Source organism: Podospora bellae-mahoneyi, assembly GCF_035222275.1.
Source record: "Podospora bellae-mahoneyi strain CBS 112042 chromosome 1 map unlocalized CBS112042p_1, whole genome shotgun sequence".
Lineage (NCBI taxonomy): Eukaryota > Fungi > Ascomycota > Sordariomycetes > Sordariales > Podosporaceae > Podospora > Podospora bellae-mahoneyi.
Genome location: NW_026946359.1, coordinates 1,899,543 through 1,919,750, shown reverse-complemented (window position 1 = coordinate 1,919,750; position 20,208 = coordinate 1,899,543). Strand labels below are relative to the sequence as shown.

At 52.9% G+C, this 20,208-nt stretch overlaps 7 protein-coding genes across 7 annotated transcripts; 4 read left to right on the top strand and 3 right to left on the bottom strand.

Moving 5' to 3' along the window:
• Positions 1 to 51: 51 nt before the first annotated feature.
• QC761_106050 (uncharacterized protein) lies at positions 52 to 4,818 on the top strand. The gene is made up of 5 exons (XM_062873865.1): positions 52 to 1,717; positions 1,785 to 1,945; positions 2,009 to 2,982; positions 3,049 to 4,557; positions 4,613 to 4,818. Exons 3-4 carry the CDS (start codon positions 2,550 to 2,552, stop codon positions 3,693 to 3,695), a joined length of 1,080 nt encoding a protein of 359 aa, XP_062736950.1. The 5' UTR covers positions 52 to 1,717; positions 1,785 to 1,945; positions 2,009 to 2,549; the 3' UTR covers positions 3,696 to 4,557; positions 4,613 to 4,818.
• A 215-nt stretch (positions 4,819 to 5,033) lies between these two features.
• On the top strand, positions 5,034 to 6,768 carry QC761_106040 (uncharacterized protein). The gene is made up of 2 exons (XM_062873864.1): positions 5,034 to 6,106; positions 6,163 to 6,768. Exons 1-2 carry the CDS (start codon positions 5,726 to 5,728, stop codon positions 6,382 to 6,384), a joined length of 603 nt encoding a protein of 200 aa, XP_062736949.1. The 5' UTR covers positions 5,034 to 5,725; the 3' UTR covers positions 6,385 to 6,768.
• Positions 6,769 to 9,690: 2,922 nt separating this feature from the next.
• On the bottom strand, positions 9,691 to 9,924 carry QC761_106030 (uncharacterized protein; the record flags this gene model as incomplete). Its single annotated transcript, XM_062873863.1, has 1 exon — positions 9,691 to 9,924. The coding sequence occupies one exon, from the start codon at positions 9,922 to 9,924 to the stop codon at positions 9,691 to 9,693; it is 234 nt and encodes a 77-aa protein (XP_062736948.1).
• Positions 9,925 to 10,397: 473 nt separating this feature from the next.
• On the top strand, positions 10,398 to 13,897 carry QC761_106020 (uncharacterized protein; the record flags this gene model as incomplete). The annotated part of the gene is given in 5 exon segments (XM_062873862.1): positions 10,398 to 10,961; positions 10,972 to 12,955; positions 13,065 to 13,309; positions 13,395 to 13,723; positions 13,786 to 13,897. The coding sequence occupies 4 exon segments, from the start codon at positions 11,668 to 11,670 to the stop codon at positions 13,895 to 13,897; spliced, it is 1,974 nt and encodes a 657-aa protein (XP_062736947.1). The 5' UTR covers positions 10,398 to 10,961; positions 10,972 to 11,667.
• Positions 13,898 to 13,980: 83 nt separating this feature from the next.
• On the top strand, positions 13,981 to 14,450 carry QC761_106015 (uncharacterized protein; the record flags this gene model as incomplete). The annotated part of the gene is made up of 2 exons (XM_062873861.1): positions 13,981 to 14,003; positions 14,183 to 14,450. The coding sequence occupies 2 exons, from the start codon at positions 13,981 to 13,983 to the stop codon at positions 14,412 to 14,414; spliced, it is 255 nt and encodes an 84-aa protein (XP_062736946.1). The 3' UTR covers positions 14,415 to 14,450.
• Positions 14,451 to 17,150: 2,700 nt separating this feature from the next.
• Positions 17,151 to 17,873, bottom strand: QC761_106014 (uncharacterized protein; the record flags this gene model as incomplete). Its single annotated transcript, XM_062873860.1, has 1 exon — positions 17,151 to 17,873. One exon carries the CDS (start codon positions 17,871 to 17,873, stop codon positions 17,151 to 17,153), a length of 723 nt encoding a protein of 240 aa, XP_062736945.1.
• Positions 17,874 to 18,818: 945 nt separating this feature from the next.
• QC761_106013 (uncharacterized protein) lies at positions 18,819 to 19,424 on the bottom strand (the record flags this gene model as incomplete). Its single annotated transcript, XM_062873859.1, has 1 exon — positions 18,819 to 19,424. The coding sequence occupies one exon, from the start codon at positions 19,422 to 19,424 to the stop codon at positions 18,819 to 18,821; it is 606 nt and encodes a 201-aa protein (XP_062736944.1).
• Between the last annotated feature and the right edge of the window lie 784 nt (positions 19,425 to 20,208).

The window sequence follows — 20,208 nt, the reverse complement described above, 5'->3', positions numbered from 1 at the left end:
ACCTGTCTCCTGAGGCTGCGCTAAGCGAGCTGTAAAATTCAGCTCACTGCCGTACACCAGAGCGCGCGCGGTGACATATTAGGGGACATGACATGACATGTTCGCGGGATAAAGTTCGCGAGATGAATGGAGTTGATCAAAGAATCCTCTTTTGACGACATATGCATTTCTCAACCACATTGCTGTTTCTCATCTCTGCCAATGCGGATTTTGAGCGTCCAGAGCTGAAGAGCCCTATCCGCAACACAACGTCGCCTCATTTTTTATTGGGCTGATATTCTGCGCTGGACCCCAAACAAGCGAGCAACAAACCACCGCTGTTTTGAATGGCACGCGACGACATGAAAAGTTCTGGGCCCATCACCTCACCGGTCTTTTTCCCAACCTCATAACCCGGTAGCGACAGAAAACCAAGCTTACCTCGCCTACCTACCAGGTCCAACAACCAGAGCGGGATACTACTAGCGCCTTCCAAACGACCGGCCTGCCTGGGAAAAAAAGAAGAGGTCTGGCCAGAACTTGAAGGTTAAGCTTTTGCCAAGCAGAGCGTTCGGGCTGGGCGACGGGGATTGTGCGTCTTTGAGCATGATGTTTTCCGGCGGCCTTCACCGGGCTTTAGCTCAGTCTGTTGACGACTCTGCCGCTTCCAAGCCCGAGATTCCGTTCGGAGGTTTGGCAAAAGGTTCGCTTTCTTCAAACTTCTTGGCTGGTGGTCTGGGTGGGAGGCTTGTTGGTGGTGTGATGCCGAAGTTTGAGCGGTGGGTGATTCGACATGGATGAAAGGCTTTTTTCTCTTGGCCCAAGGCCTGCCCTGATCTGGAAGTTGAATTGAGGCTCGGCGGGTTGGCAGCGGGAGGCTCCTTGGACCTAGAACGTATAGGGCTGAGTGTGCTGGCGTGGACGACGGGAGATAAGAGCCAGATTGTTCTTGAGTCGGATGGTGGTTTGGTGGCTTTTTGTTAGTGTCAACGGCGTTGAGATGGCTTTCTTGGATGGGATGCGCAGGTTACGTGGATTACCAAGAGTTGCTTCAAAGAAGCCCATCGGGACCGTTAAAAAGGGAGGCCAAAGTCGAGCACCGTAAACTGATGCGAAACGAGTTGATTGAAGGGTGCTGCTTGTTCAACAAGCAGGAGGGTGAGGTTTCTGGGAATGCCTGGGTCAAAAACCATTTGTTGACAAAACCCCTGAAGATGCGAGACGTCTGAGCCAGGGTCGTGGCTCCATGCACCCCTACCCCGGGAGCAAAACACTGGAAGAAAATTCTTAAACTGCTGAGGAAAATGTCGTCTCCACAACCTCCTCAACACGGTTACAACCGGGGCACCGTCGCGGGGATATTTCGGTTTCGCGTCTCGATGTCGATGAGATAAGGGTGGACATTTCTGCGAGACCGGCGACTGCGCTTAATCTTGATTAGGGCGACGGTGAGATGGACGATAATCCGCCCAGCAAAGGATTGTCCAAGAAAACAGCAATGAGAACTTGACGGAGAGGATCAACACCGGCCGAGTCAGGAGGGAACCACGGAATCCATCATTAAGGTTGCTGCCAATGCTGAGGAAAACAGGCTCCAGGCATAAGGTTTGGCGGGTCGGCGCGCCGTCCTAGAGGAGAGATGGAAGCAGGCAAGACGTCATCCCAGACTTGCCAGTCCACCCACTCAGCTTCGCATCGCGAACACCCCCACACCGCCCGCAGGAGCAGCTCTCCGTCGGTCCATGAGGTTCCCGAACTCCTGTTGGCAAGCGGAATCGGTGGCTGACCATGTCCTGCAGGTACAGGGCTGCATCGCCGGGGTAGACGGGACGGACGATGGGAAGATGTTTGGTTCGGGGTTTGACTTTGAGCCATCTTGGCCACAAAGATCGAGGATCCCTAGTTGATGAATCGGCCAGAGTCTAATGCTGTACCCACCCTCCGGCAATTTCGTCGTGGGTCCCCTGTGAGGCTCTTCCTCTCGCCTGATTCATGGCTGTTGAGAGCATTTGAGACTGATCTTTGACAGCCGAACGTTGAGACTGAAGCCCTCGGATGAAAAAGCATCATCCCATTGAGAGTGCCCACCAGTGCCACGCTGCTATAAACACCTTATCTTCCACTAGACTGGGGAAACTTGGCGACCTGTGAACTGTCAAAAATGGGTCGCCCCAGATGCTCGCAGGTCTTGGAACACCGGTCCCAACCAAGACGCTCGATGCCCATGGCCTGGTCATCCACCCACCCCATTCCGTCTTCCACTTTGCCAAGGTGACGGGGATCTCGAGCCTTCAGCACACTCCACAGAAGCGTATTCCATAGTGGCCAACTGTTGTGGGGTGTGTTCTGCTTGTTCCTTCTTCTTCTTAAAGTCACCAAGCCGCCCTGATCACCGTCTTCGTCCGAACACCTCCGCCCCTCTATCGACCCTCTTAAGCTGTCCTGTCACCTCAACTTGGATAGACAGCCCTTCTCCCCGGCCCGCCATCATACCCTCAACGGTTTGGACACCTAACCAGTCCATCAACACCACCCATACCGGTGTCACTGCATCACTCCCAACCGACGAGATGGCTGTCACACACGTCCACGTCGACAACATGACCAACATGGCGGCCTACACGCCAAAGGAGACAGCCGAGTTGATGTCTCGAATTGGTGCCATGAGAGGAAGAGCACGACCCGACAAGATCTTCTTCTCTGCCTTCATGGCCGGCTGTCTCGTCAGCTTCACCTCCGCCTCGGCCGTCATCGCCACTGCCGCCCCATGGTTCCAGGAAAACGCCCCCGGTCTCATCAGAATGATCAGTGGCTTGATCTTCCCCAGCGGCATCGTCATGATCTTGATCTCGGGTTCTGAACTCTTCACTGGTTCCAACATGATTACTGGCATTGCTTGGATGCACAGGAGGCTGCCGCTCAAGAACCTGCTCATGCACTGGTTCCTTTGCTTCTGGGGCAACATGGCTGGCGCGTTGTTCGTAATGGCCGTCATTGTTGGCTGTAGGTTCCATCTCTTTGATCTTGTGTGTTGTTCGAACTCGTGTTAACTAATGTGCTTCTTTCTAGATGGTGGCGTTTTCGACAATGAGATCTTCAAGCAGCAGGCTATTGCCACTGCTCAGCTCAAGCAGATCACTCCCCAATGGCATCAAATCTTCCTGCGCGCTATCGGTTGTAACTGGCTGGTCTGCCTCTCTTGCTATCTCGGTCTCCAGGCTAAGGATGTGACGTCCAAGGTCGCGGGCATGTGGTGGCCCATCTTCGCTTTCGTCACCATGGGACTGGAGCACGTTGTCGCCAACATGTTCTTCATCCCCATCGGCATCTTCCTGGGAGCCCCTGGTATTAGCGTTGGGCTTTACATATGGAAGGGTATGCTTCTCTTCCTTTTCTTACCTGGGTGTTTGTCTTGCAAGGTGCTAACCCGAATCGTCCAGGCATCATTCCCACAACTCTCGGAAACATGCTCGGTGGCTTTTTCTTCTGCGGCTTCTTTTACTTCTACATGCACCTCTTGGGAGAGGATCCTGTTGCTATCGACGGAGTCTACTATCAGCAGCCAGAGCGCTCTCTGGAGGAGGGCAATCTTTTTGCCGTTCGCAGCGGCACAATCGTCGAGGATCGCGGTGGCAAGAGCAGCAACTCTAGCGGGGAGTTCCAGCGCACTGTTCAAACACCTACGACTGCCGCCATCAACAAGGTTCAGTAGGTGAATAATGACGCTGCGATATTGTTGTTTTTTACACCAAAGGAGTTGGAGATCTGAAGCTTAGCTTTTCAGGCGCTGCTTGAGGCGTTACGGTCGGTACTGGGGTCTGGGTCTTTGAAGACGGGAGACGCGATGCCGGGGAAGGTTTGAGCCACACAAGCGGAGACACAGGCGTTCAAGAAACATCAGCCTCGTTCCGCCTCTTGTCCCTGGCTCTCATGCATACCGAGGTCCCTGAGACGCATTCTTCCCGCCGCGGTGTTTGGGTTCTGGAGAAAGCGAGCGGGTTTGTCGGAGTTGGGCTGTTCGTTTACTCGCATCATTGTCGGCGCAAAGAAAGAAAGATGATACCCTCGATCTGCTGGGCATATCGGCGTTCTCTTGCACGTACCTGCGAACGCGTTTGACCAGAAGGGAGGAGGACTTGAATAGCCGGAGTTGAGTGTGCCAGACGAAATGTGTTCCGGGCATGCGGCTAGTGTGGTAATGGGCTGGAGCTGGAATGGCAGCCTCAGAGGAAGAGGGCACTGGCGAGGCGAGTAGCATCCGGCGGGAAGAAGGCGAGGGCCAAGAGTTCGAAGGTCTTCCGAGAGTTGAGTCGGCATCATCACGGCCGATTTCTTGAGAGAGTCCCCGGCTCTTCAGGGACCATGAGCTGCTTCAACGGAGCACCGGGTCCCCTATTTTTGAGTTGGACATAGCGTGAGCTGCCATAAATAGGATCAAATTTATCAACTACTATCAACCTGTCGCATGCAATCACACCGGGAACGTCGCGACCAATTCATCCCAGATATTAGTGACCAACTGCAGGTCAGTAGAGGGTAGTTTAAATCTTTGTTTCTCGGTGGGGACCCTCCTTACGTGTACGCATTTCTCGACAGATATGTTCCCTACTTTACTACTACTGACAGTGACAAGAGCCAGAACAGATCGGCGAAATAGAGCCAAGCACATCAAGCACTGGCCCGATGAAAGAGATGACGTCGCATTGGAACAATTAAAGGTTGCGGAAACCATCTCCGCGTTCCTTTCTTCTCTTGCTGCATCTTTCCCGTTTTTGCTTGCAACGCCACGCCCGCATATCCCGAACGTCGACGAGAGGCCCAGCCAGGAACAACGGCGACAAAGCGACACCCAAGAGGGCCCAGACGAGCAACAAGTGCGGTAGAGGCAGCATTGAGTTGAAGTGTGTGTCCCCGGGTGGCGCGACATGGCGACAAGGGGGCGGCTGGTTGACACGCTGGGGTAATATACCGATATATATCACTTGTAGATTAACCCACATGCATTTGGTTGCATGTCAAAGGAGAAAGTTCCAGGTTGTGTGGCCTGTCTTCCTGTCTTGGACACACGGATGATATCCGACCTTTTCCATTTCATCTGCAACAGCAGTTTGAAACTGCCAAACCACTTTTTTTTTTTTTTCCCTCCCACGAATTTGTTTTTTAGCTCTTCTCTTTTTCCCCCCCCTGGTGTTCCTATTTTTGGACACACTTGGGTTTTAATTTGAAGAGACAGAGTTTGTTGCCAATCCGGGCACTCGGTTTCGCGGGTTGCAATTTGGATAAATGGCAAAAGCTCCGCTACACCCAGGACCACCAAAAACACTCTCGCCATCTGTCAACCAGACCACACAGAGACCCAGCCAGATCTTTCGGCGTACCACGCCGATTGCTATGCTTGTGATGAGAAAGGTGATCTACCAGGGTGTGGCAAAAGGCAAAATGGCGAAAAACACGGTAGACGGGATGAAGCAGCAAGAGAAGGCGAATATCGTAATCGTCAGGTAGTCCTGCCAGTTCAATAGAACCCATCACGATAGTCTTTTTATTTTTCCTTGGCCCGGTTCGCACGCATATAAGTAACAGGCTTTGACCTCGTCTTTTTTCTTGACAGCTCAACTCCCAATCACCACTACAGGTATCCATCCAAGCAACAAACAAGCTTAAATCCTCTCCATATCCACTCCCTTACCCCGGATTTTCATCTCTACTATCCCCACACCTTTTCCTCAGATTCACAACCATCACAATGGGCCTCCTCACAACAACACTCACCATCCTCGCCGCCGCCGCCTCGGTAGTTAACGCCGACGCAGCCGCCGCCCCGGCCGCGCCCGCCGCCATCCCCCGCATCACCTCCCTCACCTTCTCCGGCCCCGGCTGCGTCCGCGACCCAAAGCACACCGGCGGCCTCTCCGACCCAACCTTTTCCTTCTCCAACTTTGCCTCCTCCCTCCCCGGCACGACAAAGACCCTCAACTGCCAGGCCCACCTCCAAGCCACCGGCGCCTCCCCGGGGTGGCAGGTCGCCGTCAAGACCAACATCGTCAAGGGCAACGTCTACCTCACCCCGGGCACATCCCTGGACTACTTCACCACCATCTTCTTCAGCCAGGACGCCGCCAAGACTGTACGTCCCCTCTCTTTATTTTCACCCTGCAGCAAGGCACTGACAGATAGAAACAGGGCACCGTGCGCGGACACATCGCGGCCACGGACAGGACCATCGACCAGGCCGTCACGCTCGTGAGCAACACGGGCGCGAACAAGGTCTGGTCTCCCTGCACGGGTGCCGACGGGTCGATTGGGATTTTGAATGTCAACTTCCGGAGCGCGCTGAACGGGGATGGGAAGGCGTATTTTGAGGCTTTGACTGAGAATTGGGATTTGGAGTGGAGGAAGTGCTAGAGGTTGGGTGGGTGTCTTTCTGAAGGGAGGTTGCGTGTGTGTGATTTTTTTTTTTTGTATGAGCGTTTTTAAATTGTTGCTTAATATCGGATCTTTTCTTTTTGTTTTGGGCGTGGGTGGTGCAAATTTGTGGTGGGAAGGAAAGAAAGGGGGGTTTTGGGGTGGGAGGGGGTGGAAAAGGGAAAAAGAAAAATATATGGCAGGTGAAAAGATGGTTTCGCTGGTAGAGAAAGAGATAAAAACTTGATCTTGAATACTTACGTGGTGAGGATGCAGGTGGCGGTGGGTGGATCTGCAGTGCAGAGGGGTGCGGTGGTCGTAGAAGTGCCTTCGTCAAACTCCAGGAATTGATCATGATGGACAGCAGAGAGTGAACTGCTGGAGGCATGTTGCTCGAGTCAGGACCAAAGGCTCGATCTGCTGGGACATGTACGCTTCACTGGTTCGACCCCAGTTGAAGAGGAAGTCTTTTTTGTCATTTTTTTTTCTTTCTTACAAAGCTAGCTTTGACCGCCGACAGAAGACTTGAATAAAAATACAAACGAACAAGGCCGTTTTGCAAAACGAGCGTTGACGACAGGTAGATTGGAGCCGTGGGTAGGGGAGATAAATTGGAATTTTTGGCAGGATAAGCATTATTTATAGCTTGAAGAAGACAACCATCTTTTCCTCTTCAGTTTGGGACCCAACATTGAACACCTTGTCAAAATAATCCACGGTGACGACTGGTAGTATCGGTTTCAGCGTGAAGACGTAGACATAGAACAGGCTCTCACCTATATTGTTGAGATGTCGATGTAACGGTGCTGAGTTATGTAGCTTGGTGCTGGTTGTCTGGTTGTGGACTGGTTGTTGATCTACCTCGGTAAAGAAATGGGTCTCTCTTGAATTTACCATCACAACTCTTATGGCGTGTTAGAGGACAGCCCTTAGCCCCATCTAGCCTACATCGCAAGTCTTGTAGTGTGTTAGAGGGCAGCTCCTAGCCCCGTCTAGCCCAGCACACCAGTTCTACAAAACGCGAAATACGGAAAATGTCACGAGCCCAAGTTGACAGCAATGGGGTATGGTGACTGAACAGACACTTGCTCCGACCACCCCCCCTTTGACGCAGCTGATCCATCCTAATAGCTTCACCAGGAAAAGGTTTGTTTACTGAAAGTTTTAGATTGTGGGTGGGGATGGTCCATGCTTCTGGTCTACTACAATTCCGTCCTGCTTTTACTCTCTCTCTCCCGAGCCTTTTTTTGCGTTTTCTTTCCTCCAGCAAGACAACATCATCACCCAACCTCGCCGTCTTCATTTTTGCGCACTCGCCCTCCTTTCTCGAGGTTTGTCTACTCAAAGCACCCCCAGTGGTGAAAAGCAAGGCCAGCCAGGTGGTGGCAGGCACCTGGGTTTTGGGCAGTTGAACTGGCCCATCCCGGTCATTCCGAGTGGAACAACTAACTTTCCCATCCCAAGCCTCGGAATGTCATGTTCTGCTGATGATCTTGTGGTCATCTTGTCTTGTAATAACTTCGAGTCGAACTTTGCTTATGTTTTCATCCCATAACCCGGCATTCAAGTCCAGATTACGCCGCTGGACAAACCCCTGGCCCGTGCCGGCGTGATCGTGGGCTTAGTTCCGAACGGGACTACCATGCATATCACCGCCGTGGTGCCGCGAGTTGTCCCCGGCCCCTCGCGCGCCCAAGCCGTTCCCGGGCCCTCGCTGTCTGGGCCCGCGCGAGCATCGCTGCCGTTCACAAACGCAGATGCTCGTCCAAGCTTGAGAAACGTTTGGGAGGCATCTGTTGATGCTCTGCTGGGCTTTGGCAACACTCCCAATGCTGTCAATACTCATAGACGCCCTCAACTTACTTCGGCAGTTACCAAAGCCGAGCCCGCCGCTGCACTCCAAGAGCTGCAGAGGAAGAAGGCTGATTTGGAATCCGATATAACGGTTGTTCAACATGAACTGGCCGAGGATGAGGAAGCGTTGAGAAGAGCACTAGGGCCCCCCACGACACCAAGATCGGAAAGCTGAACAAGGACATCTTCAAGTTGGTCCCAGCAGAATGCGAAACGAAAAGAGAGGGGAGGATGACTGGAGGCAGCAGGAGGAAGAGAAATCCATGAGAGATATGGAGAGGAGAGAGAGCCGATTCGAAACTCATGATCAGGAGACAGCACGCTGGCGGGGGTATGGGAGGTGTTGTTAGGTACGCTGTGGCTGGAATTGGGGACTATGGTGGCCCAGGCCAAGATCGTTCCGGTCACGAAGGGGAAGCAGTCTCATCTCACGGCTCTCGCCACGATTCCGAGCACCATGGCTATGGGATGCACTGTAGTCATCATCAAAACGTTCACCGGGACCATGAAGAACACCAAGCCCGTCAAGCATCCGGGTATGCAAGTTTCCAGCGACTTCGGGGCTCTGAACATAGCAGTCGTATGGCTCTTCCAGGTTCTGGGTTTGCAAGCCGCACGGATCGTCAGAATTCGGTGCATGCAAGTCGCTATGAGCATCGACGTCCTGAGCATCGTATGCAGGACATCGGCTATCGCCAAGTGAAGACAGGGCCGGATCTGAATTATTGAAACTTGAAAGAATGTTGGAGCCTCAGATATCATGGCGAAGTGTTACGATCTGTGTAGCACACCCACCGCCAACAGACGCTGGAGTTGGTTGGTGGTTTGGACGCGGTCTATATTGTTCCATCAGCGGGTTACCTATGGTATGGGATATCGTAGGCACATTGTCTTAAAAAGAACGGTATATGTAGAGCTAGGAACACGAGGGTGAGGATTTTATGGGGATGGGTATCATTGCGCGGGTGTCTTCAGTCTATTGTACTAGTTATCGTAGTTTCTTGTAGTTATAAAGTATGTATTCCATATAATACTAAGGCCTTGTGTGGCTAACAGGCACTCTGTGTAAAGCCAATTGCAACTTGGAAATTAGATAGGATGTGGAGAACATAAAGGCTTAGTTGAGCAGATGAATAGGGTAGGATCCAGTATCATCATGTTCAATTGACGCTTCAAATCAATTGCCCGGGTTACTCCAGGTAAGGAATCAACATAGGGCGGCGTCAAACTTACCAGAGCACTGAGCGCATCATTGGATACCTGAACTGTTTCAGCCTTCCATTAAGAATTATGTAAGGCACAGCTACCTTTTATCATCAAACATGACAATCATTGCTGGTGATCGTCTGCCCTCGGGCCTTTTTCCCTTGAATGGAACCGAGGAGCGTTAAGGTTGAAAAGGCTCTTCCGATTTCAACTTTGTACTGATAGGAAATAGCGGTGACAACGAATCTAGGACACCTTCCTCACACCGCACAACTCCAGGAAGGTGAAATTGAAGGTGGTGTGCAGGCATAGCTTTGCATCCATCATCTGCAAGGCATCTTGGATGGTTGGACAGGAAACAATGAGCAACCAAGAACCCCACGCACCAATCTCTTCCACATCCCGCGAACGTTGCAACTGTTTCTTGGAATGGAGGTGTGGGGGGAGCAGAAGGATGTGGAGGTTTTGAAAAAGATGCATAACGGATGGGTCACATGGAAATGTTCCGCTTGTCTTGGTTTTCGGATATTGTCAGCTTGACAGCTCCCAGTGGTTGGGAGAGCAAGGGAGCAGCAAGAGAGCGAGGGTGGCCGGGACGGGGGGGGCAGGAAAGTGAGGGGTCCGACGGCAGGCAAGAAAAAGCCGGTTTCTCGTGCAGAAGCCACCGGCTTGTACAGCTCGAGATGGTCGAAATTGCCCCTTGACCGGTCGTGATTCCTTCGAGTAACACTTGCAGATTATCCTGTCACAAATGCTCAGCCTCCCTTGCTGGACCTGCGGTATTTACTCGCAATCTTTTGTTGTCATTGTCCTGTGTCGAACGGTAATAAGGTGGGCCAGGAGCACGGCGGCGAAGACCCGGGACAAGAGCTCCATGTGTGAAACTGACGGGCAGCTAGCTCGATGGAAGGATCAGGTAGCTCCAGTCCGACAAGTGGGCAAACTACCCGTGCCTGATGCGTGTGAAGCTTCCAAGATCCATTGGGGGTGGCCATACTTCAAAAGTGTGCCCAGAGAAAGCCAGGCGCGTTCCCCACGGAAGGCCACATTGAGGGTGGCCAGCCACACCGGTGCCCAGGTGGGCGTTTGACGACGTTTGACGACCGATCTCACCATTTCTCAGGGCGGCTCTGCTTGTGCTTTGGAGGGAGTAGCTCTCATGAAGGCTGCTCTTTCACAACCGCACGCTATCGAACTCTTCGCCTCTAGACGCGTCCCTTAACCACACAACAGCTGGTGGTGTTGGCTTAATCCTTTTCTGTCCCACCGAGGAAGGAGGCCCAGTGCGACCGAAAATGGCCGTTTGCAGGCTTGCAGCATGCCATACCACCCATCCCAAGGACGTGCTGCATACTGCATGTAACAGGATCGACAATTCGACAAAACTCTCATGGCCGGCAACAATTGTCCATCTGAGAGCTGACCAGTAACGTGTTCGGATTTCCCGATTTGATCATGGCTGTGTCTAGTAGAGTTGCAACGGCGGTGCTTGTGCCGATGCATCGACGTTCGATATCATGCACACACACACACACACACACACACCTCCCACACTTGCCCGCCGCGACAGACCATCTCGCCATGGGGGCACCCCCGTGTTGGATCTGCACCACCATCCAGTTACACATGGCGGGTATTTTCCCACCATGGCGTTCACGATCCAAAAGGTTCTTTGGAGAAGCATATCGATGATTGCCACAGGCGTGGTGAGCAACGCAACTGACCCTCCCTTGCCCTGTCGCCCCCCACCATCAAGATGGCCTAGGTTTGTGACTAGATGTAGGATTCCCGCCAGCTTTTGAGAACTAGAACTTCGTCGAGACCTGCTATACATGCGAGGTTCTCTCCTGTGCTATCTAGTTCGTGGCAGGCAAGATAAGGTGCCGCCCAACCCGCTGCCCACTCCTTTCCGCAGTATGGTGCATCATCCGCCATCCGACACACCCCCTTTCACCACACCCACGACCCGCCATCTCACCGCTTTCCACCGGTCGATGGCGAAACAGACAACCTCGTATCTGTCAAAAGATCGAGCACCAGCCTATTTGGCATAAAAAGGTGCCATGGCCTCTCACCAGGCCTTGGTGCTAGGGCTTTCTTCACGGTGGTCTTGGGTTCTTGTCGGCGTGGTTGGCTCTGGTCTCATCAACCCGGGCATCGTGCTTGTCAATTTTTTCACCTCACCCAGAAAGCTGCCCCTGAGTCATTTCCAGCTTCCTCTCAATGTCGCCGGCACAGCCTATCAAGTTCAAGCCCCGTCCTGACCGCTTGTTGGAGGCATCAACATTCGTCTCCAACTCGTACCTATCCTCGTCGCCCATTGCGCAAGAAATCCTAGCTAGGGACCTTGCAGAATGCTGCGATGACTACGGAACCCACGACTGCCGCTGTGGGCACGACTATGACGATGATGTCGACTTTGAGACCGAGCCCCTGGAGGTGACCAACGCCCAAGGCTCATCCTTTGCACCGCGATCTAGTGGTGTAGCCTATGGCACCTTGAGACCCATCATCACGACTGAGACAGCTGCAAGCTCAGATGTCGCACTCTCTCGTGATGCCGAGAGGAGTCTACTTCGGGACAACCATATCCTCCCTCCCAAGCATCGTCGGGGACTTGCCGAGCCAGCCTGGAAGCAGATGTATCGGCGGATGTTCAGTACCAAAGTACCTCAGAGCGATGAGGTCGGCCCTATCATTTCGGCATCCTCCACAAAAGCCCTCGAGAGCACACCTCTGCTGCAAGACATCTACCTGGACCCGCCGTCCCCGACCGAGAGCGACGAGATCAACCGATGGGAAGCGGCGGTAGCTGCCAATGTCCTCAAAACAACGTGGCAGCGCGAAGCCCAAACTCTCACACAATACTCGAGGTCGTTGATCATCACATTCCTTCTACACTACTCGGTCACGGTCACAAGTGTTTTCACTGTGGGCCGCATTGGTCGTCTGGAACTTGGAGCCGTCAGTCTCGCCACCATGACCGCCAACATCACCTGCTACGCCCCAGTTCAAGGCCTCTCAACCTGCCTGGATACGCTCTGTGCCCAAGCCTATGGATCTGGCCACAAACACTTGGTCGGACTGCAGCTTCAGAGAATGACATATCTGCTGTGGATGCTGCTAGTTCCCATTGTTACCCTGTGGTGGTTTTCAGGAAGCGTGCTAGCCTCGATCATTCCGGAGCCCGAGACAGCTGCGCTGGCGGGGCTGTACCTCCGGGTGCTGATTCTCGGGACACCTGGCGTTGCGGCATTCGAGAGCGGCAAGCGCTTCGTGCAGGCTCAGGGTCTGTTTCACGCAACAACCTTTGTTCTTCTCATTGGCGCTTCAGTCAACATCTTTGCCAACTGGTTCTTTGTATGGAAAATGGGATGGGGGTTCACGGGCGCTGCAACAGCCGTCGTCTTCACGCAGAATCTTCTCCCATTCCTGCTTTTCCTCTATGTTCGGTTCATTGAAGGCATGGAGTGCTGGAATGGGCTCACTCGACGAGCTTTCAGCAACTGGGGTAAGCAACCTTGGCACTGTGACCGTCTTACCCCTTTTCGGGGTCCCACTTGTCCCTCGTCACCAAAACACGCCTTGTACGAATCTTCCATGCTGACCAATCTGAATAGGGCCAATGGTCAAGCTTGCTCTTCCTGGAATGATCATGGTTGAAGCGCAGTATTTTGCCTTTGAGGTTCTCACACTGGCAGCCAGTCAATTCGGCAGTGCTCATCTTGCCGCACAGAGCGTCGTTGTCACGGTGACGTCCACGACATTCAACATCCCCTTTCCACTTTCCATCGCGGCCTCAACACGCGTGGCAAACCTTATCGGGGCCAGATTAAGTGGCGCTGCGAAGACCAGCGCAAAAGTGGTACGTGCCATCTTTTTTTCCTTTTTTTTTTTTTTTTTTTTTTTCCTTTGGCATCGTCAGCGAGCAATAGCTTACATCTCGACAGGCACTCGTGGCTGGATGTCTGGTGGGACTGTTCAACCTCACCCTGCTCAGCAGCCTCCGATTCAGGATACCGTACCTCTTTACAAATGACGAAGAGGTTGCAGCCATCGTGTCAGAAGTGCTACCCATATGCGCTGTCCTGCAACTGTTTGACGCCCTGGCAGCAATATCACACGGCCTTCTCAGGGGTATCGGGAGGCAGAGCATTGGTAGCTTCACCAACTTGGGCTCGTACTATCTCGTGGCGCTGCCTATCTCGTTCTCGACTGGATGGGTTCTTGGATGGAAACTGGAAGGGCTCTGGTTCGGCATTGCCATTGGCCTAGCAGTGTAAGTTTTCCAATGTGGTCGAGCTTGTCCGCCCAGTGGCTTGGAACTAACGAATCACGCAGTGTTTCGAGCGTGGAGCTCTGGTACCTGTACCAGGCTAATTGGGACCATGCTGTGGAAGAGGCGGAGATGAGAATGCGTTCGGATGATGTCTGTCATGGGGAGTTTAAATGAGGGAAAAAGCTTTGTGATTTTGATGGCCTGTGGCGTTGTGGGGTTGACTTTCTCAAGGGGTTGTGTTGATGAACCCCCTGCAAATGCCCGCCTTACCCCTCTTTGGGTTTTGAATAGAAATCTTGGAGTTCCTGAATTTCTTCATCTACCTAACGTGCTGAACAAGGATTCTTTTGAACAACCTCAACTTATTTTGGAAACATGTGAACCCATCCTCACAGAGCCAGACATGTAAGCCATCACACCAAGCTACCCTATCGATTATCCGCTCAAAAACATCTCGAGAAAAGCCGCCATCAAAGACAACCCAACCCCCATCTGCAAAGCCGCATTACCACCCATGGGCACAGCCCCAGCAGTGAAAACAGTCGAAGCAGTCGGGGAAGGAATCGCCCCGGTGCCAGAAGGAAGCGGCACCGTCGAGTTTGACGGCTTGCACGGGTCAAGCGAGCTCCCAATCTGCACCGCAAAGAGCCCCGACTTTGACCCACCAGCCGACGAGACTTCAACGGTGTAATTCCCAGTCGAGAACGCGGTGTACTCCAGCAGCGCGATCCCAGTTGTGGTGTCTGTGACAGCAGATTTGATCTCACTCGTCTGACCCGCTTGCTTCAACGTGGCCCTGAGGGGGATATTGTCGATGGCTGTGACAGTGACGTTGAACGCCTCGCCGCTCTGGGCAGCGTAGGAAAAGGTGGTGAGGCTTGTCTGGGAGAGCATCCCCGCTGTTTTGAGACCAGGTAGCAGGGGAACGCTGCCTGTCTGCGGGGGTCCGACTAGCCCGTTGAGGAGGGCTTGGGCGACGAGCTTGGAGGTGTCTTCTGCTGTGTTTACTGTTGTGAAGGTGCCGCCCGAGCTGAGGATGGCGGAGGTGATGCGGGAGTCTTGCTCCTCCGCGTCGACGGAGAGGAAGCCGAAGGACACGCGGATGCCGGCTTGTTGGGCGCGGTTGATGGAGTCGATTGTGTCTGAGATGAGGGAGGGGGGGTCGTCGGCTCCGTCGGTGAGGACGAAGATGCCGGCGGCGTCGGGCTTGTTGCCGCTTCTTGTAAGTTCGTCGAGGGCGGCGGAGATGCCGCCGCCGATGAAGGTCCCGCCGTTGGCGGGGATGCCGTCGATTGTGGCTCCTGCACCGCTGGGGTCACCGAGGGGGTAGAGGACCTCGGCTGTCTCGTTGAACTGGACGATGGTGACTTGGTCGGCGGTTTGACCGGTGGTTGTGCCGGAGGATGGAATCAGCTTTCCGACGAGGAGCTTGGCGGCTTGGAGACGAAGGTTGCTCGGGTCGGTGTCCTCCATTGAACCGGACCTATCGATGACAACCCCGATCTTCCGGCCGCCGTTTGTGGCCTCTATTTTGCCAAAGAGGGGTTCGCATGTTGAGTTCTGTGGAGGAGGGATGGTGACTCTCGCACTGATCTGCCCTGTCAGTGCGAGGATGGTGGCCACGGAGGCTAATTTGGGGAATGCTAGATGCCTTGGACAAGTTAGCTGAGTAGAGCAGTGCTGGACGTCATAGATTTCCTACATGTCTTCAAGTGGTTTATATTAACGAATGTCACACAGGTTGCCGACAGAAAAGTAAGTAAAGAAAGAAAGATGAAGGGTATGTGGTTTCGAACTGTTGGGTTAGGCTTGAACCTCTGCTCCAGATCGACGATAGGAGAAAAGGGAATCACACAATATATACACGCCAAACATCGTCAGTGCTTGGAACTCCAGCCTATCCAATGCACTACCCACTATCTACATGCCTAGGCCTCCAGCTCGCGTTGCACATCAAGGCTGGCGCCCAGCGCCTCACATGAAGCCCTTTACGTTGCTGGCACCTATCCTCCAGTCACAAATGATTGCCGTATGCTGGTTGGCCTTCTTAAGCGGTTTGGTGTGGGAGCTGGCCTTCAGCCGCCTCTAACTCCGAAGACGTTACACCAGAACTCATGACGAGTCACCCAAGCATCCGTTCTTATTCGAGGGGAGCTGCCGACGGCTGTTATCCTTTCATGGCAGTGTCAGACTGTCTGCAAGCCACACAGAGAATAGCCCAGGCACGATTGCCAGACATTGAGCCAAGCATAGGAGACGTGGCTTGAGGTCGATAATTATGGAACGACCGCTTCTGTTCACTGCGGTCTCAGTTAGACTTGGTTATGTAAGTTATGAATCAGTACCTGATGGAGTTGTGATCAAACCAGAAAACAAAGCCAGGTTGCGACGCAAGGCGTTCATATGCCAGGTACTGAGCCTGTCAAGTCGGAGAACAGAGCGGCTGAGGCGCAAGAATGCCACCGAAGCCTGTGTGGACTTCATGGCCTCTGCCTTTTCTAGATCTCTGTCTCGTCTAGACCTCATCAACTTAGGTATCTGCCCACGCTGAGCGACCCTGTCCACAAGGTAAAAGTGACAATGGTGGGTGGAACGACACGTGGCCAATACACCTAGAACTTGTCTGGCTCGTCCCATCCCAACGACGGAACCGAAAACAAGGCGGTGAGAAACGTTGCCGGAAGAAAAGCCATGGTCAAAATGACAACTGTTTTCCATCGACGAGGCGTCCCTACTGGCTGCTTCGGCGAGCGCTCTGCTGGCATCGGCGATCTTCATGTTGGATGCTGAGTCTTCCTGGGTGAGGGAGGCGAAGAGCTGGGCCGTTGCTGAAACATCGTCGGAGAAGTAGCTTGGCAAGGCGCGGACCGTTTCCTGACCGTGTTATTCGAAGAGCCCGAAGGAAAGCCGAAACTGCGATAACTGGGACGACTTCGGCGCGCCAGGAACCGGCAAAAAAGGCTTGCGAAAATGCAGGTGAACATGGCTTATAAACCAGTTTGGTGTGTTGGGAGGCGGAAGCATGTGTGGGGCGATAAGTGTGGAATGGTGGAGGACGGTGTTTTATAGGCTTTGCTGAGCTTTGGAGGATGATTCTTCTTCTTAACAATACAACGCTTTCCTCCTCGATTTTGATGATATATTGCCTGGTGATTCGAGCCCACGCCAACGGACCACACATGATCACGAACGTGTTCATAGTCATCGCTTGTAAACCACTTCAGCTCGCTCGTCGGCGGTGAAAATTCATCTCAGCATGGCAATGACAAAGTTGCATAATCAAATTTTATCACGACATACAACCTTAGGTATATTGACTTTCGGTTCCTCTTGAAAAAAACTGGATGTATAACTACCAGTTAAGGTGCTTCACTACCAGTTCCCCAATTTCCAAACACCCCGAATGGCACCCCACTCTCTTCCGGCTTCAATACTCAAATCTCCTGAAGAACTCCCTCTCAGCCTCCTGACGCCTTCTCTCCTTCCTGTCCTCCCTCTCCCACTTCGCGTCCCATCTCTCCATCCTACGGAGCACCCGGCTGTACTTTCTATCCATCTCAGCGGTCTTCTCCTCTTGCTCTTCCTCAACACGCGGGCCCAGAGACCGAAGCCTCTCAGTCATAACGCGACGGCCTACCCATCCGGAATCACCCTCGAAATTACCATCGCGGGAGCTCGCAGCACCGCCCTGTCTGGTGTTGTGGATGGCCTCAGACTCCAAACCCCCCAACCAGGCTTCTTCCTGCAACTCCATCAACCTGGCCTCGTCGCGGTCGATACGGCCGAGACACTCTTCTTCCTTGCGCCGAAGGATCCAGGGAGGCAGTCGACGAATATTGCTCTTGAGGATTCTCAGGCACCTTTGTTCTTGCAAGAGGGCGTCCTTCAGGATGGTGATCTTGGTGTGGAGCGGGGCAATGGGGGGATCTCGACGGAGGTTTAACATGGCCCTTGGAGCGGCGGGGGGCGGGTGGCTAAAGACCGGAGGGGTGTTCAAGTCGGTGGTGATGTTGGTGCCGGTGCCGTTGATGGAGGGGTTTCGGTTAGACCTGGATATGGCCTTTGGGAATATGGGAGGAGGGCGAGTAAAGGTAGGGCCGGGGCCAGAGATATTGCCAGAGGCGTGGCCTAGGAATTGTTGTTTGTTCATGTTGCCCTTGTTTGCTTGTTTGCCAAAGGTAGGAGCTTGTCTTGTCGAATGCCGAAGAAAGAAGACTGCAGAGGGCAAAGCAGTATTATGAAAGAATATAAAAAGGAAAACAATAGAGTAGTTTATAGCCTGGTGCCCGGGTAAGCGGGTATACAATATCATTAAGACTCACGAATTCCTGGATTGTCAGGCCTCTTCAATGGAGTTGCTCAGATAAAAGTAGACCTGAAAGCCGAAAGCGGGACTGATTACTCGGCGAAAGAGTGCTTGTCCGGATGGTTACTTCTTTCGTTGAACATTTGCTATCACGTCTTCATGCGGGCAATGGATTTCAATATCTTCTGAAAGGGGGCTTTCTTGGTTGAGGGCTTCCAGAAGCACCATCCGTTCGCGGATCTGCAAGCCTCTTCAGAACGAAACATTGAACGTTTTCTCCTTTATCTTTTTACAGTGGGCACGTCTACTTTTAAGTGTCTCTTGCGTTGGCTTTGGCGTTTCTTTTATGAAAAAAAACTAAGGAAAACTTACACTACTTACGTCTTCAAAACCAGATGCACCCAGTGACACAAGTGAGCAAAATCACATACATGAAATGATGTTGACCCGCTATTCGGCTACTCCTTTTATACTCTATGTTATCAGTGACAGCCTTGGCACTTATTGAGACATTGGATGAAATAAGAATGCGGCGGTACCTTCCAAAGCCCATTGTTTACATCATCAATATACATAATACTACAATACCTAAAGTATCCTCTCACTATAAATTTCGCAGAGAGCTTTTCCTTGCAAAGTGTTCCCACAGCCTCCTAACCAACATATCATTACTCTTCCAACAAAACATCCGACAACATGGCACCAAACCCTTCTAGTATGGCAAATCATTGATATCCTCCTCCCAATCTTCCGGTCTTCTCTTCTCACGATCCATATCACAAACATTTCTCATGTCATGCGCCCAAACAAAACCATGTCCTGCTTGTTTCTCGCCTGAAACAACATATCATTCTTTTCCAACTGCTCAAAGGTGGACTCCTCTCTGCCCTTGACAGAAGGCATGACCCCAGCCTTCCCAGCATCCCGACTCTGCTCAGTGAAGAACCTATATCTCTGAGCTCTGGTAGCTCCCCTCGATCGATCCTGCCTGCGGGGCCCGCCTGGTATACCCCTCGGAGGCGGCCCTTGGGCGGTATAGTGGTGGGGCGGAGGTATTGGCGGCTGAACATCAGATATAACTGGTCCCCATCCCTTGGTAGAGCCTGGTTGGGCCCCGGACGACTTATCAGCTTGAAACTCGAGCTCTTTCGACGCGAGCCTAGCAAACCGAAGCCTGGTGCGAGATTCGGGCTTTTTGGCAGTGAGGACGCTCCATGGTAGAGCCTTGGCGATGCTTTCGAGGTTGTTGAGATCAACGTTCCTCGTTCCCAACTGTCCTCTGCTTGCCGGCAATTCTTTGCTCAAGAAAGCCTGCTCCATACGAATCACCATAAGGAGGCTCTTTCGACATGACAGGTTCATAGGGACTCTGGCTGTGGTGCGGAGCGCGATCATCCCGAAAACCACGATGAGCTGGGCTCCGCTCTCTCGATCGTGATGGTTGCCGGTGACGGCCCATACTCTCAACACCTGCGGGGCCTTCCTGTGGAGACCGGCCCCGAGCTCGATTCATGCGAAAACCACCCCTCACTCCGCGTTTCGTGACACGAGTGATACCGGTCAACCCCTGGTCGCCTGGGGTTGGCGACTGTATATCTGGCTTGGGACGAATCTCCCCTGGCGAGAGTGGGGAGTTGGACTTGTGGAACGCTTCTTCATTCTTCTTGGGTTGGGCGAGGTGCGGCGGTAGTGGCGATGGAAAGGCAATGATCTTCACCGTTGGCGGGACCCGACCACGGCCAACAGCCGATGAAGTCAAATTATTTACCAGAGGGGTGATCTGAACTTGGATGCCGACTTCGGGAATGGGAAAACTGGTCGTGGAGCCAGGGAAGATTTCAATTGTTCACTCCAATGGCTCTGGCCTCTGTCCATTCGACTGGTCCATGTCGTTGCGGTGGCGGTCACTCCGACTTCCAACCTCGCAGAGAGGGGTTTCAGCAGTTCTCTCTGACATCTCGGCCTCTTCTGTAAAGCAATAAAGGTCGTCATAGGTCGATATTTGGGGGTCAAAGGTGGGAGGTCGACGGGGATATGTGAGATAGAGCAACGGGCAAACAAGACTCGGCCGACTGCAGGAAGATGATGGAGTGGGTAGGTCGATACCCACTGGAGCGCTACGTTTTTGTTGCGGGTGAGCGTTGACCGGCTAGGTAGGAGCAAGCTTGCTCTGCGAGCA

Bases quoted from the DNA above. Each gene is read 5' to 3' on its own strand.
- QC761_106050 (XM_062873865.1), top strand. From the start codon at position 2,550: ATGGCTGTCACACACGTCCACGTCGACAACATGACCAACATGGCGGCC. The intron at 2,983-3,048 runs GTAGGTTCCATC...GCTTCTTTCTAG, and splicing joins AATGGCCGTCATTGTTGGCT to ATGGTGGCGTTTTCGACAAT.
- QC761_106040 (XM_062873864.1), top strand. From the start codon at position 5,726: ATGGGCCTCCTCACAACAACACTCACCATCCTCGCCGCCGCCGCCTCG. The intron at 6,107-6,162 runs GTACGTCCCCTC...AGATAGAAACAG, and splicing joins GCCAGGACGCCGCCAAGACT to GGCACCGTGCGCGGACACAT.